Source organism: Artemia franciscana, chromosome 4 (assembly GCF_032884065.1).
Source record: "Artemia franciscana chromosome 4, ASM3288406v1, whole genome shotgun sequence".
NCBI classification, from domain to species: domain Eukaryota; kingdom Metazoa; phylum Arthropoda; class Branchiopoda; order Anostraca; family Artemiidae; genus Artemia; species Artemia franciscana.
The window spans coordinates 44,934,746-44,949,330 of NC_088866.1; the positions used below are offsets into that span (position 1 = coordinate 44,934,746).

At 36.4% G+C, this 14,585-nt stretch overlaps 1 protein-coding gene across 4 annotated transcripts in view; it reads right to left on the reverse strand.

Annotated features, from left to right (window-relative positions):
* Window positions 1–14,585, reverse strand: part of LOC136026482 (integrin alpha-PS1-like) — a 220,469-nt gene that overhangs the window by 174,685 nt on the left and 31,199 nt on the right. For all 4 annotated transcript variants that reach the window (XM_065703098.1, XM_065703097.1, XM_065703100.1 and 1 more), the window contains one exon: window positions 5,236–5,447. In XM_065703098.1, coding sequence (XP_065559170.1) covers window positions 5,236–5,447 — 212 coding nt within the window. The remainder of the gene's footprint in view (window positions 1–5,235; window positions 5,448–14,585) is intronic.

Below are 14,585 nucleotides of genomic sequence, written 5' to 3' on the forward strand. Positions count from 1 at the left end.
AGCGTCTTCCAAAATCCCCCCCCCCTAATGACACTGGATCCGGTCAGGATTTAGAATAAGAGATCTGAGTTTCGAGGTCCATCTAAATATGAAATTTCATTAAGATACGATCACTCTTTCGTAAGTTAAAAATACCTCACTTTTTCTATTTTTTTTTAATTAACCCTCCCCCAACTCCCCCAAAGAGAGCAAATCCGTTCCGGTTAGGCCATTCCCGTATCTAAGACTTGTACTTATTTTTCCTACCAAGTTTCATCCCGATCCCTAAACTCTAAGCGTTTTCCAAAATTTTAGGTTCCACCCCCCAACTTCCCCTTCACCGGATCCGGTCGGGATTTAAAATAAGAGCTTTGAGACATGATATCCTTCCAAACGTCAAATTTTTTTAAGATCCGATAACTCCTTCGTAGGTTATAAATACCTCATTTTTTCAATTTTTCAGAATTAACCCTCTCCCCCCAACTCCCCCAAAGAGAGCGGATCCGTTCCGGTTATGTCAATCACTTATGTAGGACTTAAAATTATTTTTCCCATCAAGTTTCATTTCGATCTCTCCACTCTTAGTGTTTTCCAAGATTTTAGGTCCCCCCAATTCCCCCCCAATGTTACCAGATCCGGTCGGGATTTAAAATAAGAGCTCCGAGACACGATATCCTTCCAAACATCAAATTTCATTAAGATCCGGTCACTCCTTCGTAAGTTGAAAATACCTCATTTTTTAATTTTTCAGAATTAACCCTCCTCCCCCCAACTCCCCCGAAGAGAGCAGATCCGTTCCGGTTATGACAATCACATATCTAGTACTTATGATTATTTTTACCACCGATTTTCATCCTGATCCCTCCACTCTAAGCGTTTTCCAAGATTTTAGGATCCCCCCTCAATTTCCCCCAATGTCACCGGATCCAGTCGGGATTTAAAATAAGAACTCTGAGACTCGATATCCTTCCAAACTTCAAATTTCATTAAAATCCGATCACTCCTTCCTAAGTTAAAAATACCTCATTTTTTCTAATTTTTCAGAATTACCCCCCTCCCCTTCCAACTCCTCCGAACAGAGCAGATTCGTTCCGGTTCTGTCACGTATCTAAGACTTCTGCTTATTTTTCCCACAAAGTGTCATCCCGATCCCTCCACTATAAGCGTTTTCCAAGATTTTAGGTTCCCCCCTTCCAACTCCCCCAAATGTCACCAGATCTGTTCGGAATTTAAAATAAGAGCTCTGAGACATAATATCCTTCCAAACATCAAATTTCATTAAGATCTCATCACCCGTTCGTAAGTTAAAAATACTTCATTTTTTCTGTTTTTTTTAATTAACGCCCCCCCCACTCCTCCCCCCCATATGGTCAAATCGGAAAAACGACTATTTCTAATTTAATCTGGTCTGGTCCCTGATACGCCTGCCAAATTCCATCGTCCTAGCTTACCTGGAAGTGCCTAAAGTAGCAAAACCGGGACAGACAGACCGACAGAATTTGCGATCGTTGTATGTCACTTGGTTAATACCAAGTGCCATAAAAATGGATAGTATTGAAAAACTGATTATTTCTTTAAGATTTTGTAGTAACTCAGGAGATTTTACTTTACGATATACCCGTGTCATGCCTGAGATTTTCAAAGCATTTTATGTGTGTTTTCCATAAACAGTCCGAATTGCGTTTTTCTGCAAATATAATCACGAGGGAGCCATAGGCTAGAGCATAAACCTTCGCCAGAACAGCTATGATTTCCAACTGTTCCACATGTCCATCATTTCATTACATGTGGCAGCCAATAATTTTTCTCTGTTGAAGAAAGAGTCATTTTCAACCCCCACCGGGACATATAGGTTGGGAATAAACAATTTACCCTTGATGACTTCAACACCCCCAGTGCATGAGATTAGATGAGCCCCAACATTATCAGAGTTGCATAATCTTAGGCAAAATTCTTAGATTTAGGGCTTCTTGGTATCGTGGAAAGTAACTGAGTTGGGTGAACGAACTTTCAGGAATGAGTTCAAAGCCTAAAATAGAGCCTGGAAAGGCATTTTGAAGCACAAATCTCTCTCCTTCCCCCTCTAAAGGGTTCTGGCGCTTGATGACCTTGCACAGTTTTCGTGATTTACTCGCTAAGCTTTGAGAAATAAATCTTTTGCAGAAACAAGACGAGGGAAGTGCTCGGGAAGTGCATCTTCACTCAATTTTGACTGAGAAGTTTTAAGGTTTGTGAATTTATTCTTAAATTTAGGGGGGGGACCTGATAAAGCTTAAAATCCCACTCAAATATAAGGAAATACAATTTCAAGAATTAGAGCCAACAAAAACGACACTGAAATAAAAAAAAAAATAACATTAAGGCTTTTTTGTCACAATTTGGATGGGTATAACCTGTCATATATGCAATCTTTTCATCCTGGAAATAAGGAAAAGGTAGAGATAGTGGTATGGCAATGCCGTCCAAGTGTATACTTTTGGACCCAGATACATTTCTGAAAATTGTATTCACCTAACTCAATTACTTACCAAGATAGCAAGAAGCCGCTAGTATAGAATTGTATCAATTTTATAATTAAACCTTAAATTTTTACAGCAAATAATGACACGAAAGTTTGCTATTCATTAAAGAAAAATAGACTCAAAGTTTTACTTTTTATTTAATATATTTAGAACTTATTTTGGTAATTATGTAGTATATTTGACACATTTAAAAATAGAGTTACTAGTTAAGATTTGTCTTTTGTGTCATAGATTTGAAATGGAAGTAAAAGTGAGCTGGGGCATTTCACTGTACATTTGGCTACAACCCATCAGGGACAATCGAAGGACATCAATAATAGAAAACAATATTCCATTTGACATTATGAATAAGAAGTGTGCCCTAAAAATCGAGAAAATATACGATCTTCATGTCCCCGACGTACATCCCAACAACAGACGCATTTCACACGAGGTAAAAAACTAAAAAACATCCACAGAGTTGTCTCTTTTTTACCGCCAATACCAAGTAGCTTGAAGACGTTTTTGTAGCAGTTTCCAAAAATAACTTTTATCAAAAAGGCCCGTTTTCCAATCCTTTCTGAGTGAGAAAAGAGACTGGAAAAATCAGAAGCTTCGTAGTATCTAGCTAATCTAATATGATATTTGGGGATAATCTAATATGAGGTGACTGTCATTTTATCTTTTTTTTCTTTTTTTATTATTATTTTAATTAGTCTAGGATGCTTCTAGGAATGTAATTTTTGTAGTTTTTTTATTATTATTATTAATTTAGGAATGTTTATGTAGCTAAGCGCTATGAGTTAGCAAAATTTACATTTTTCCCTATCGTAATTATTTGTATCCGTAATAGTTTATATTTTTGCTAATTATGTAAATAAACGTCAAAAGTCAAATGGGGAAACGCATTAAACCAATGAATAGAACGGACTGAGTTTAACAATTTTTACTTAACGCCATCTCTTCATTGAGTCTTCCACACAATAGGTATAAAGATGAAAAAAAAACACGGCCTACAAAACCTTGCGAGGACCGCGAAAAAAGAAACATTTTATCCCCTCCTCCAAACCACAAAATTCTAATTCCTCTCCCACCAATAAAAAAGAAAACTTTTTACAAAAGTTTCCATTCCATTTCTACGCTATCAAACAAAACAAAGCATAATAACAAATCTTCTTATAAAATTCGGTACTTTTTAATGAAATCTACTAACTGCCTGCAATCAAACAGTTCGTGGTAACGAACTGTAGTAAGGAGTGACCCAGCTCAAAAGTAAAAAAAAAAGTCTAAAAAACAGAATTTTGATGCTAATAGATATACCAAAAGAATTGGATTTTTATGCTGATTTTAAATATATAAGTTTTATCAAATTTAGTCTTGCCCATCAAAAGATACGAGCCTGAGAACATATGCCTTATTTTGGAAAATAGGGGGAAACTATTCCCAAAAGTCATAGAATCATAACGAAAATCATAGCATAGCATTAAGCATGTCAGAGAACTCCACTGTAGAAGTTTCAAGCTCCTATCTACAAAAATGTTGAACTTCATATTTTTTGAAAGAAGACGTATTTAGTTGGAAATTGTAGGGTCCAAAAGTTCAAGAACCTTCGTTTTTATTACCTTTTTCATAATTAATCTGCCTTTTCTGTATTATTTCATTTACAAATTTTACAGGATACCTGTTGCAAAATAAAATATCCCTCAAATACAATAGTTCGCTATCAATATACTCCGGGGAGAATTTTAAAAAAAAACTCTATCAACCAATGATATGACTGTTCCTTTTTTACTGAAATTAGCTGAGATGAAACTGAAATGAATTAGAAACTGAAATGAATTAGGCTGAGATGAAACTGAAACTGAAATTAGCTGAGATGAAAAAAACTCTATCAACCAATGATATGACTGTTCCTTTTTTACTGAAATTAGCTGAGATGAAACTGAAATGAATTAGAAACTGAAATGAATTAGGCTGAGATGAAACTGAAACTGAAATTAGCTGAGATGAAAAAAAAACTCTATCAACCAATGATATGACTGTTCCTTTTTTACTGAAATTAGCTGAGACGAAAATTTAAATGCCTGTCATTATGAGTTGGTTTTCTATAAATTGAAAAAAGCAAACCATTATCACTTTTTATTAATAAAATATTAAAAGGGTAGCCCTTCTTGTTTTTCCAGCTCTAGTATTAATTTAATATTTTTGTGAAACCTGTTTAAATGGTCAAGAAATAGATTTAAGGAATCCAATCCACTTTACCAGAAACACAAAACATCGTGCATAAACCTAACCCAGAAACAAGGAGACAGACGAAAACACTGAATAACGGACAATTCTGTAGAATCCAAAAATAAATTAGCCAGGATTGGACATAAAGGAGCGCCCATTGGTAAACTGCAGACCAGTTGATAAAATTCTCCTCTAGAACTGAAATAAAAGGAATACTTGTTTACCAACGATACCAATTTCATAATGACTTCGACGTCGATGCTTACCAAAGTTACATCTTGTATAAATTCATAGAGCCCTTTGTCGTCTTTATATTCATTTCTTTGTATTTTTTGTCAGGGCTGGTCAGTTCGGATTTAGATCTATTAAGCATCCAAAAACCACCTGACTGATCTGATTGTAAAAGTATACGAAGAAAGTTATGTAACGTAAGATTGGTATATTAAAGCTTGATAAATCATGTAACACAACGCCTTTTGAAGCACCACACTTGAGATTATATTATAATGAAGGATATAGATACCTAGGTATGAATACTTGTCCATCGGTGATTGATCTGCGGTTACTGGAGCGTAGTACATCTGTTTATCTCTCTTCAAAAAGTCCTCAGCGACAGAGGTGACGAAAAGCGTCCCACGCCACGTGTATGGTCCCGGACTTCCAAATATAATTGTGTCGTCGTTCAGAAGAGCTCCAGACGTGCCAGCTTGACAGTATCCAAATTGTTCATGAGCCCTAAAAAAGAAAAAAAAGCATATGAGTTCTATATATATTTGAAATATTTAAGTTTACACAATTTGAATTATAGCATTTAACGACTTCAACTTTGGTATATTTCAAAAAAATAAACAATTCTGGTCAAAAACACATCTTTCAAACCTTGGCCCGATTATTTATTTTAGAACAGACGCCCTCCCACAGGCAGGTAAGAATCCCACATGACCTAGTCTTTTCCTATACTTTACTACAGATAAAAAATAACTCCCAAATTATGGTTGAACCCTAGCGCAGGGCTAATGTGCGGAATAGAAAGCGATTTTTATTTTATGAATTTTGCCAAACAAGCCCCTCAAAAATAGTGTGGAAGGATATAAATTTACCAGCAAGATCTAATCTTGGCTCTCGACTTTCTTGGGGATCCCCAAATTATGGCTTTTATTCAACTCCTGGGTCGATGTATAGCTAAGAATATAGTTTCATTTTGTGACTTTTTGAACAAGGCAGTAATTTAAAAAGCCGTAAGCTAAAACATCCTAAATTTCATAGAAAAAAAGAAAGAAAAACTCATTTGGTTTCTAGGTTGTTAGTAAAAGGAAGATTTTGTTTGGTCTCCAAGATGAAACAAAACATATTCAATACAAAAAAAAAGAGCCAAGAACTCATATGGCACTTGTGACGAGGTCGGGAGAGCCAAGAGCCCATATGGCATGAGCTTTAGGAAAATTCAAATAATCGATAGATTGATTTAAAAGGAAAATCAGAGGCTTAGTGCCTGTCGGGATTTAAATAAGAGCTCTGAGACACGAGGTCCTTCTAAATATCAAAATTCATTAAGATCCGATCACCCACTCGTAAGTTAAAAATACCTCTTTTTTCTAATTTTTCCACTCCCTTCAGGCCCCCAGATGGTCGAATCGAGGAAAACGACTTTATCAAGTCAATTTGTGCAGGTTCCTGAAACGCCTATCAATTTTCATCGTCCTTGCACATCAATAAGCTCCGAACTCGCGAAAGCACTGAAACCCCCCTAACTCCCCCAAAGAGAGCGGATCCAGTCCGGTTACGTCAATCACGTATCTACGTCATTTACTTATTCTAGCCACTAAGTTTCATCCCAATCTCTCTACTCTAAGCGTTTTCCAAGATTTCCAGTTCCCCCTCCAACTCCTCCCAATGTCACCAGATCTGGTCAGGATTTCAAATGAGAGCTCTCAGACATGAGTTCCTTCTAAACATCAAATTTCATTAAGATTCGGCTACCCGTTCGTAAGTTAAAAATACCTCAATTTTTAAAATTTTTCCGAATTAACAGACACACACCCGACTCCCCCAAAGGGAGCAGATTCAGTCCGGTTATACCAATCACGTATCTAGGACTTGTGTTTATTCTTCCCACCAAGTTTCATCCCGATCTCTCCACTCTAAGCGTTTTCAACATTTCCCGTTTCCCCCTCCAACTCCCTCTAATATCACCGGATACGGTCAGGATTTAAAATAAGAACTCTTAGATACGAGGTCTTTCTAAATATCAAATTTCATTAAGATTAGATCACCCATTCGATATTTAAAAATACCTCATTTTTTTCAATTTTTTCTTTCCCTCTAGCCCCAAGATGGTTGAATCGGGGAAATGACTGTTATCAAGCCAATTTGTGCAGGTCCTGACACAGCTACTAATTTTCATCGTCCTAGGACGTGTAGAAGCATCGAACTCGCCCAAGCCCTGGAAATCCCCCCAACTCCCCTAAAGAGAGCGGATTCGGTCCAATTATGTCAATTATGTATCTACAACTTATGCATAATCTTCCCGTCAAGTTTCATCCCGACCACTCCACTCTAAGCGTTTTTCAAAACTTCCGGTTCCCAAGATTTTTGTTCCCCACCCCACCCCCTATGTCCCCAAATCCGATTCAAATTAAAAATGGAGCATCTGAGACATAAGATCTTTCTATATATCAAGTTTCATTAAGATCCGATCACCCATTCGTAAGAAAAAGACACCTCAATTTTCACTTTTTCGAAAATTCCCCCTCCAACTCTCCCCAATGTCACCGAAACATGGCCGGGATTTATAAGAGCTCTGAAACACAATATCCTTCCAAATATCAAATTTCATTAAGGTCGGATCACCCGTTCGTAAGTTACAAATACCTCATTTTTTCTAGTTTTTCCGAATTATTCCCCCCTCTAACTCCCCCAAAGAGATCCAATCCGGTCTGGTTATGTCAATCACGTATCTAGGACTTGTGCTTATTTTTCCCACCAAGTATCATCAAGATCTCTCCCCTCTAAGCGTTTTCTAAGATTTCCCGTTTCCTCCTCCAACTCCCCCCAATGCAATCGGATCACGTCAGGATTTAAAACGAGAGCTCCAACACACGAGGTCCTTCTAAATATCAAATTTCATTAGGATCCAATCTCGCGTTCGTGAGTTAAAAATACCTAATTTTTTCTAATTTTTCCAAATTACCGAATTTGGCCCCCCCAGCTCCCCCAAAGAGGGCTTATCCGGTCCAATTATGTCAATCACATATCTAGGACCTGTGATTATTCATCCCACCAAGTTTCATCCAGATCTCTCCACTCTAAGCGTTTCCAAGATTTCTCCCCCCCAACTCCCCCCAATGACACTGGATCCGGTCAGGACTTAAACTAAGATATCTAAGTTACGTTTTCCTTCTAAGTATCAAATTTCATTCTGATCTGATCCCTCCTTCGTAAGTTAAAAATACCTCATTTTTCTAATTTTTCAGAATTAACCCTCCCCAGACTCCCCTAAAGAGAGCGGATCTGTTCCGGTTATGTCAATCACGTATCTAGGACTTGTGCTTATTTTTCCCACCAAGTTTCATCTCAATCCGTCTACTCTAAGTGTTTTCCAAGATTTTAGGTTTCCCCCTCCAACTCTTCCCAATGTCCGGATCCGGTCAGGATTTAAAATAACAGCTCTGAAACACGACAACTTCCAAATAACAAACTTCATTAAGATCCGATCACCCGTTCGTAAGTTAAAAATCCCTAATTTTTCCGAATTAACCGTCCCCCACCCCCAGATGATCGAATCGAGGAAACAACTATTTTTAATTTAATCTGGTCTAGTCCCTGATACCCCTGCCAAATTGCATCGTCCTAGCTTATCTGGAAGTGCCCAAATTAGCAAAACCAGGACAGACAGACAGATCGACAGAATTTGCGATCGCTATATGTCACTTGGTAAATAGCAAGTGCCATAAAAAAGATCTCTAGTTATTTTTGCACTTGCATTCATACAGAGAATTCACTAATCTTGAGAATCCGCGAAGAGTCAATAATTGATAGACCGGAAGTCTTTTCATAAGACGGATTAAAAAACATAAATATCAGTTTAACAAAAAAGCGACACAGAGCCTTATGAATTTCCACATCAAACATTGTTTTATAATCAATTCAAGACATTCAAAATGGTTTGAAAGTCAATAAAATACGAACACTGGGTCTCATACACAAAAAAGGGCCTCACTGCTCGCCTTCCCCATCCTCAGGGAAATTCCAAGTTGTCCTTGCTTCCTAAAAAGGGCACTTTTTATTTAAATAATCAATTTTTTTTTCGAAGAGCATATTAATTCTCTTTCATTTTAAAAGGTTTGGACCCTTAGATAGAACATTTACTCTCCTGTCCCGACATATCATTTTCCTTTTCTTGTGATATTTTTCACATTGTCAGTTGTCACATTGTCAGGTCTGATTGTCAGTTGTTTTTTTGTTGTTGTTTTTTAATAAAGTCCATTGATTTTTTTTTTTGTATATGGCTTTGAAACACTTACGTAAATTTTAATACAAGTCTTAAAAAACACTATATATATGTATTTTATCAAGCACGTATCCAGGATGTTAGTTTGGGGGAAGGGGCTTATAAAAAAGTTTTAAAAAACACATCAAAATATGTCTATATACATATTTATTAGGTTTTACAAGTCGAATAACATTTCACGGGGGTGTTCAAACCCCCTACCCTCCTTGACACTACCTTGCATGTTACAAACTAAACGTCAAGAAAAAAAATGTGTTTCTTTTTTTTCCACGACCACTCAATTATCCAGAAAAGGTTTGTCTATGGTTTTTAAGATATGAAAAACTAATCTTTAGAATAAAGAAACCATTTTTTTAGCTTATTTGGTGAGCGGAAAAGCGTTTTGAAGGATGGCACAAGGCAACAGCCCATCCTTCTGCATGTACCTGTCCGTCACCTCATAGAAATAAGCAGTTTTCCCATTTGTAGATCATATGATTCTGGAACATGATGACTTGTAATGTGATTGACCCGCCAAGGGGGTAAACTCTTTTAGTAGTTCAATCTTTGTATAATTTCCTCGTGTTATCTATTCAGATTAATTTTCTTCCCTTCAAAATATAGACATTCCATGGATAAAGTGCACATTTCTTAAGACCCCCCCCCCTCCAAAACCGTATACTTTTGTTTAAATCAACACAACGCTGTGGTTGTTCGAGCTAAACTAAAAATTAAAAAGGAATCTGCGAAATAAATTAATAGCCAACGGGTCAACAGTCACTGAAGTTTAAAAAACCCTACACAACAGCAGACAACCCCAAATACAATTACAGGAAACAAACGGAGGGTTGGTACATAGAATACTTCACTAACCAAAACCCACTTGCATGTACTGCCCGCCTTCATTTGTAATAATGCTGCAAAAAAACGAAAGTAAAATGAGGTGAAACCCAAAGGCACTTGTCACCACGGCCCATGATCAACTACCGACAGCCCTGTTTATCATAGTCTACAGACTAAGAGGCCTTCCAGAAAATTCTCCCTCCCCCTGATCCCCAAATAAAGCTACGGGAACTGCTCTCGAAGGATATACACATATCCTGTTTGTACTTAATGCAAGGGAAACCAAAAGACAAACTCGAGTGGCCATACATAATCACGCTGGTAATTAACTGGTACATTCTCGTAGCCTTATACAAATAATCAATTTCTCCCTTCGTAAATCATGTGTAACCTGATCACCATTAGCGATTATTTTGTCAGTAAATTGTCTGAAAACAAGATCATTAATTCAATTCACTGAATGTGAAAATCAGGTGCGTAAGCACGGAATTTTTAGGCCCCTGTCACCTCCCCCTGTCCAAAAATTGGGAGATTTTACTAATTTTGGAAAAAACATCTTGTATGCCCCATATCATTTGCCTGTTTTACTTGTATGTTTCCATATCATTTCCCTATTAACTGATAAAAATAACAAATCCAAAGGACATGCCGATAGATTTTCAGTTGTGAAATATAATCCATGACAACATTTTGGTGCATGTCCAAAATGCACCTCAGGATTTGTCACACTAAAGGAGGGAGGAGTAAAAAAAAAACGAAAAAATTAGTTTTCAGGTGACAATTTTTAATTCACCTCTCCATTTGTGCAGTTACAACACTACAATAATTAGACTGAAAATGAAATTTTAAACCAGAGTTTGTGTCAATGGATTCAAAAATAATCCACAGTTTAGGTATTTCAAAGCAGAAGTATACTGGCACTAAGATGGGAGTGGGGCAGACGGATCATTCAATCCTCTTAGGTTTCTAGAATAGATTTTTTTTTTTTATGAGAAAAATTTCATTGAAAAGTTATTTTATTTACAATTTTTTACTACAAAAAATTTAATAATAGTTTGTGTTACTAGGCCCGTTTTTAAACAAACAATTCTATACCTAACTATCATTTTGCAATAAACAAAAGAAGAGACCCTAAGTCTATAGAATTAAGAGGTACTTGTTTTTCCTAATCGGCTCAAAAATAAAATATTTAAGTCCTTAGGACAAGAAGACCCAATGCCCGACCAAAAATGTAGCCTTCATCTTATTAATAGTAACTTTCTATTCATTTTAGATTTGACTTGATTATTTCATTTGAATTTCTGCTAGTTTTATGATTCGTCTATACATCCATAGCAGCAATTATTATATTTGCGTTTCATTTTATTATTAGTTTATTCATTCATAATAACTTCTGATCGTTCAAAGTTTCAATTATTAAATTGGAACTATTATTCACCTTGTCTTAGTTTTTTTTGGTCATTTAATAGAAAAACGCGCCTTACTTTTCATCGTTTACGAATGAGAGTTTATACCCCCACCCGAACTTCCCTGCTCATGGGTAGGCAATTAGGGGGGAGGGGTTCATACTCCAAGTTACATTTCTAAGCCTGAATATTTATATCGGCAATTCTTTTAATTAATAGCCCAAATTGATAATAAGAGCCTTTAAAAACAATCCATAATAGGCCACCCAAGATCTGGCCCACTGACTTCACCCAAACACGGCTTAAGAAGTTGAGACCGGAATTTACGAAATTATATTGATTAACTGGTGGATTTATTAAGGCAGTTTGAAACATTTTGACTGATAATTAATTCTACTTTTGAAAATTAATGAATAATTATGAGCTATGGATATTGATTGACAATCAGAGATGAATACATTCAAGCAGGATATTGATTTTCATTAGGCAAGAAAATTACTGATAGGGGTAAAACTTAATACACATACCCGGCGGGAAAGTATATCTCTATCCAAATACGCGAACCAACAATAGGCTATTTCATTTTGGCTATTGGCCAGATATTATTTCACAAGGAAATTTGTCTGCATTCTCTTTCACCTAATTTTCAAATATATTGTACTAAATTTGTCGACTATTTGTTATTTTGACATATGACAGACGTACCCTTCCGATCGAGACAAATTTATATAAATTTGCCTACGTCTTAAAGATGTCATTTGGAGTTCGAAAAAAAGGCGTTCTTAAAAAACTAGTTTTTTTCATTTTCTTATGTGAATACGGAAAAAAGGGTTAAGAAATCCGGGGGCACAATTTTCCCTCAACTGGTATTCTGTTGGTTGGGCTAGTTTCTACCAGTTATCCAAGAAAAATTGAACTTGAAAATTAAATTAGTCCCATTGGGTAAAAACTGGTCGAATTTGCCAAAAATTGTATTCAATCAAGTAAAAAGGAGAGAAGAAAAATAAATAAAATAAGATCAATTACACACTAAAATGCTTGTCTTTAAAGAAAAGATGAAACACTTTAGAGTGTTTCCCCACAGCATATTATATGTAAAAAAAATTAATATTAATTTTTGATACTATACCAAAAACGAGACGTAGTTACAGTTAAAATATAAAAAAGGACAAAAAAAAACTGAAAATAAAGAATACCCTAGAACATAAAATTATTGCTTGAAAATTTCCGGTTTTTGGCTCTTCTTTTTCATAAGAAATAGTATAATCCAAAACAATCTGGCAACTACGATTTTTATCATAATTTCAAAGGCTGTATTAAGTCAGAGGCGCCATTTGGGGGGGGGGGGGGTCAGGGGTGGGCAAATACCCACCCCAGATTTTCCAAGGGGGCCCAAGCTTCCACCACAAAGGGCCCTTTTCCGGCCATAATTATCCATTATGTCCAACATAATCCATTCTGTTCAAATGATTTGAACTAACTGCACGCCTATTAGCCAAAGAGCGTAATTACCTGACGACCCCTGGGATAATTACGCTAGTTGCTATTAATCATTGTAAACTTTGAAAGTAGGTTAGATTCATAATAAAAGTCTCAAGTTCTGTCAAATGCCCCATGCCCACCCCAAGATTTGGCCCAAATGGTGCCTCTGTATTAAGTCTTGGGCAAAGTTTCAGTCTTTGAATTTCATATCTAATTAGTCGATAATTCAATAATGTTGAATATTCGTACTATAGGCCTATCCAAGACCGAGTGAAGTGTGTTACCCCCCTACAGATAATCAAGATAGGTGTGACTTGAAACCTCATGTGGCACATTCGCACCATTCTGGCGCTTTTTTGGGGTGATTTTACAAGTTAGCGAGGTTTCAAAGTGAATTTATTTCAAAAATTACATCTTCGACCTATTTTGCTCTAGAAATGCTACATTTGGCCCATTTTCGCTTTTATGGCTCAGCTATTCTCAACCAAGCACTCAGCAACACTGGTCGAGACCTTGCGGTGTCAGTTTAGTGATTCGTATGAACACAATCACGTTATCTCGTCGACGATTTGTTAATCCTTTTTTTTAGATTTGACTGGCTGGCCACGCAATGTTCCGATTACTACCTTTTAAAGCGGTCTTGTTTCAATAGCGTTGCGGTTGTAACACGAAGGAACTATATTAACTAGCTTTTCAACATGAAAAAAAAGTTTTAAAAAACAGTTTCTTATGTTTCGAACTACGTTCCCTGTTTCTCGGAAGAATACATATATGTTAACGTGAATGTCCGAAATATATAATAACAGAAATGGCTTAAGAACTTAAGCTAACCTAACCTGTCGTCATCAAACTTTGCATTAAACTGAACAAGTTGACTGGCAACGCTGATTAAATTCAAGGAGAAAAAAGCTATTTCTGACATTTACTGACGGATTTCGACATTCACCGATTTTTGACATTGGTACTTACGTATTATTAACTAAAATAGAACAAGTTTTTTTTTTATCTGAAAGTAAGGAGCGACATTAAAACTTGAAACGCACAGAAATTATTCCGTATGAAAGGGGCTGCCCCCTCCTCAACACACCGCTCTTTACGCTAAAGTATTTTATTGTTTTAAAAAGTAGAGTTGTGAGAAAGAGCCAAACTTTAGCGTAAAGAGCGGGGCATTGAGAGGGAGACATCCTCTTTCATATACAGAATAATCTCTGTTCGTTTTAAGTTTTAACGTCGCTCCTTAAGAATGACCCCTGAATCACAAAGGCCGTTCAATTAGAACAAATAGCTCTTTTGAAATTACTAAAAATATTTTAGCGTAAAGAGCGAGGTATTGAGAAGGATACGAACCCCCTCAATACGTAATAATTTCTGTTCATTTTAAGTTTTAATGCTGCTCCTTACTTTCAATTGAAAAAAACTTGTATTTATTGAAAAAAGAGCCCCAAGAACAGTCTTTAAAGAAGCTAAATTACCAAGGCCAAAGTGAAAACTCTAGAGCAGAGGAGAGGTACGTTGTGCCTCCATTTTGCCACAAAAAATGCGATAATAAACCTTCGCACGGAAAACATTTTCCCCCAAAGAAACTCCCCACCCATACACCGCCTGCTATGTATTGTTTCTGAACCCGTTCCTATCTTGTCCCCCATCTGCTGC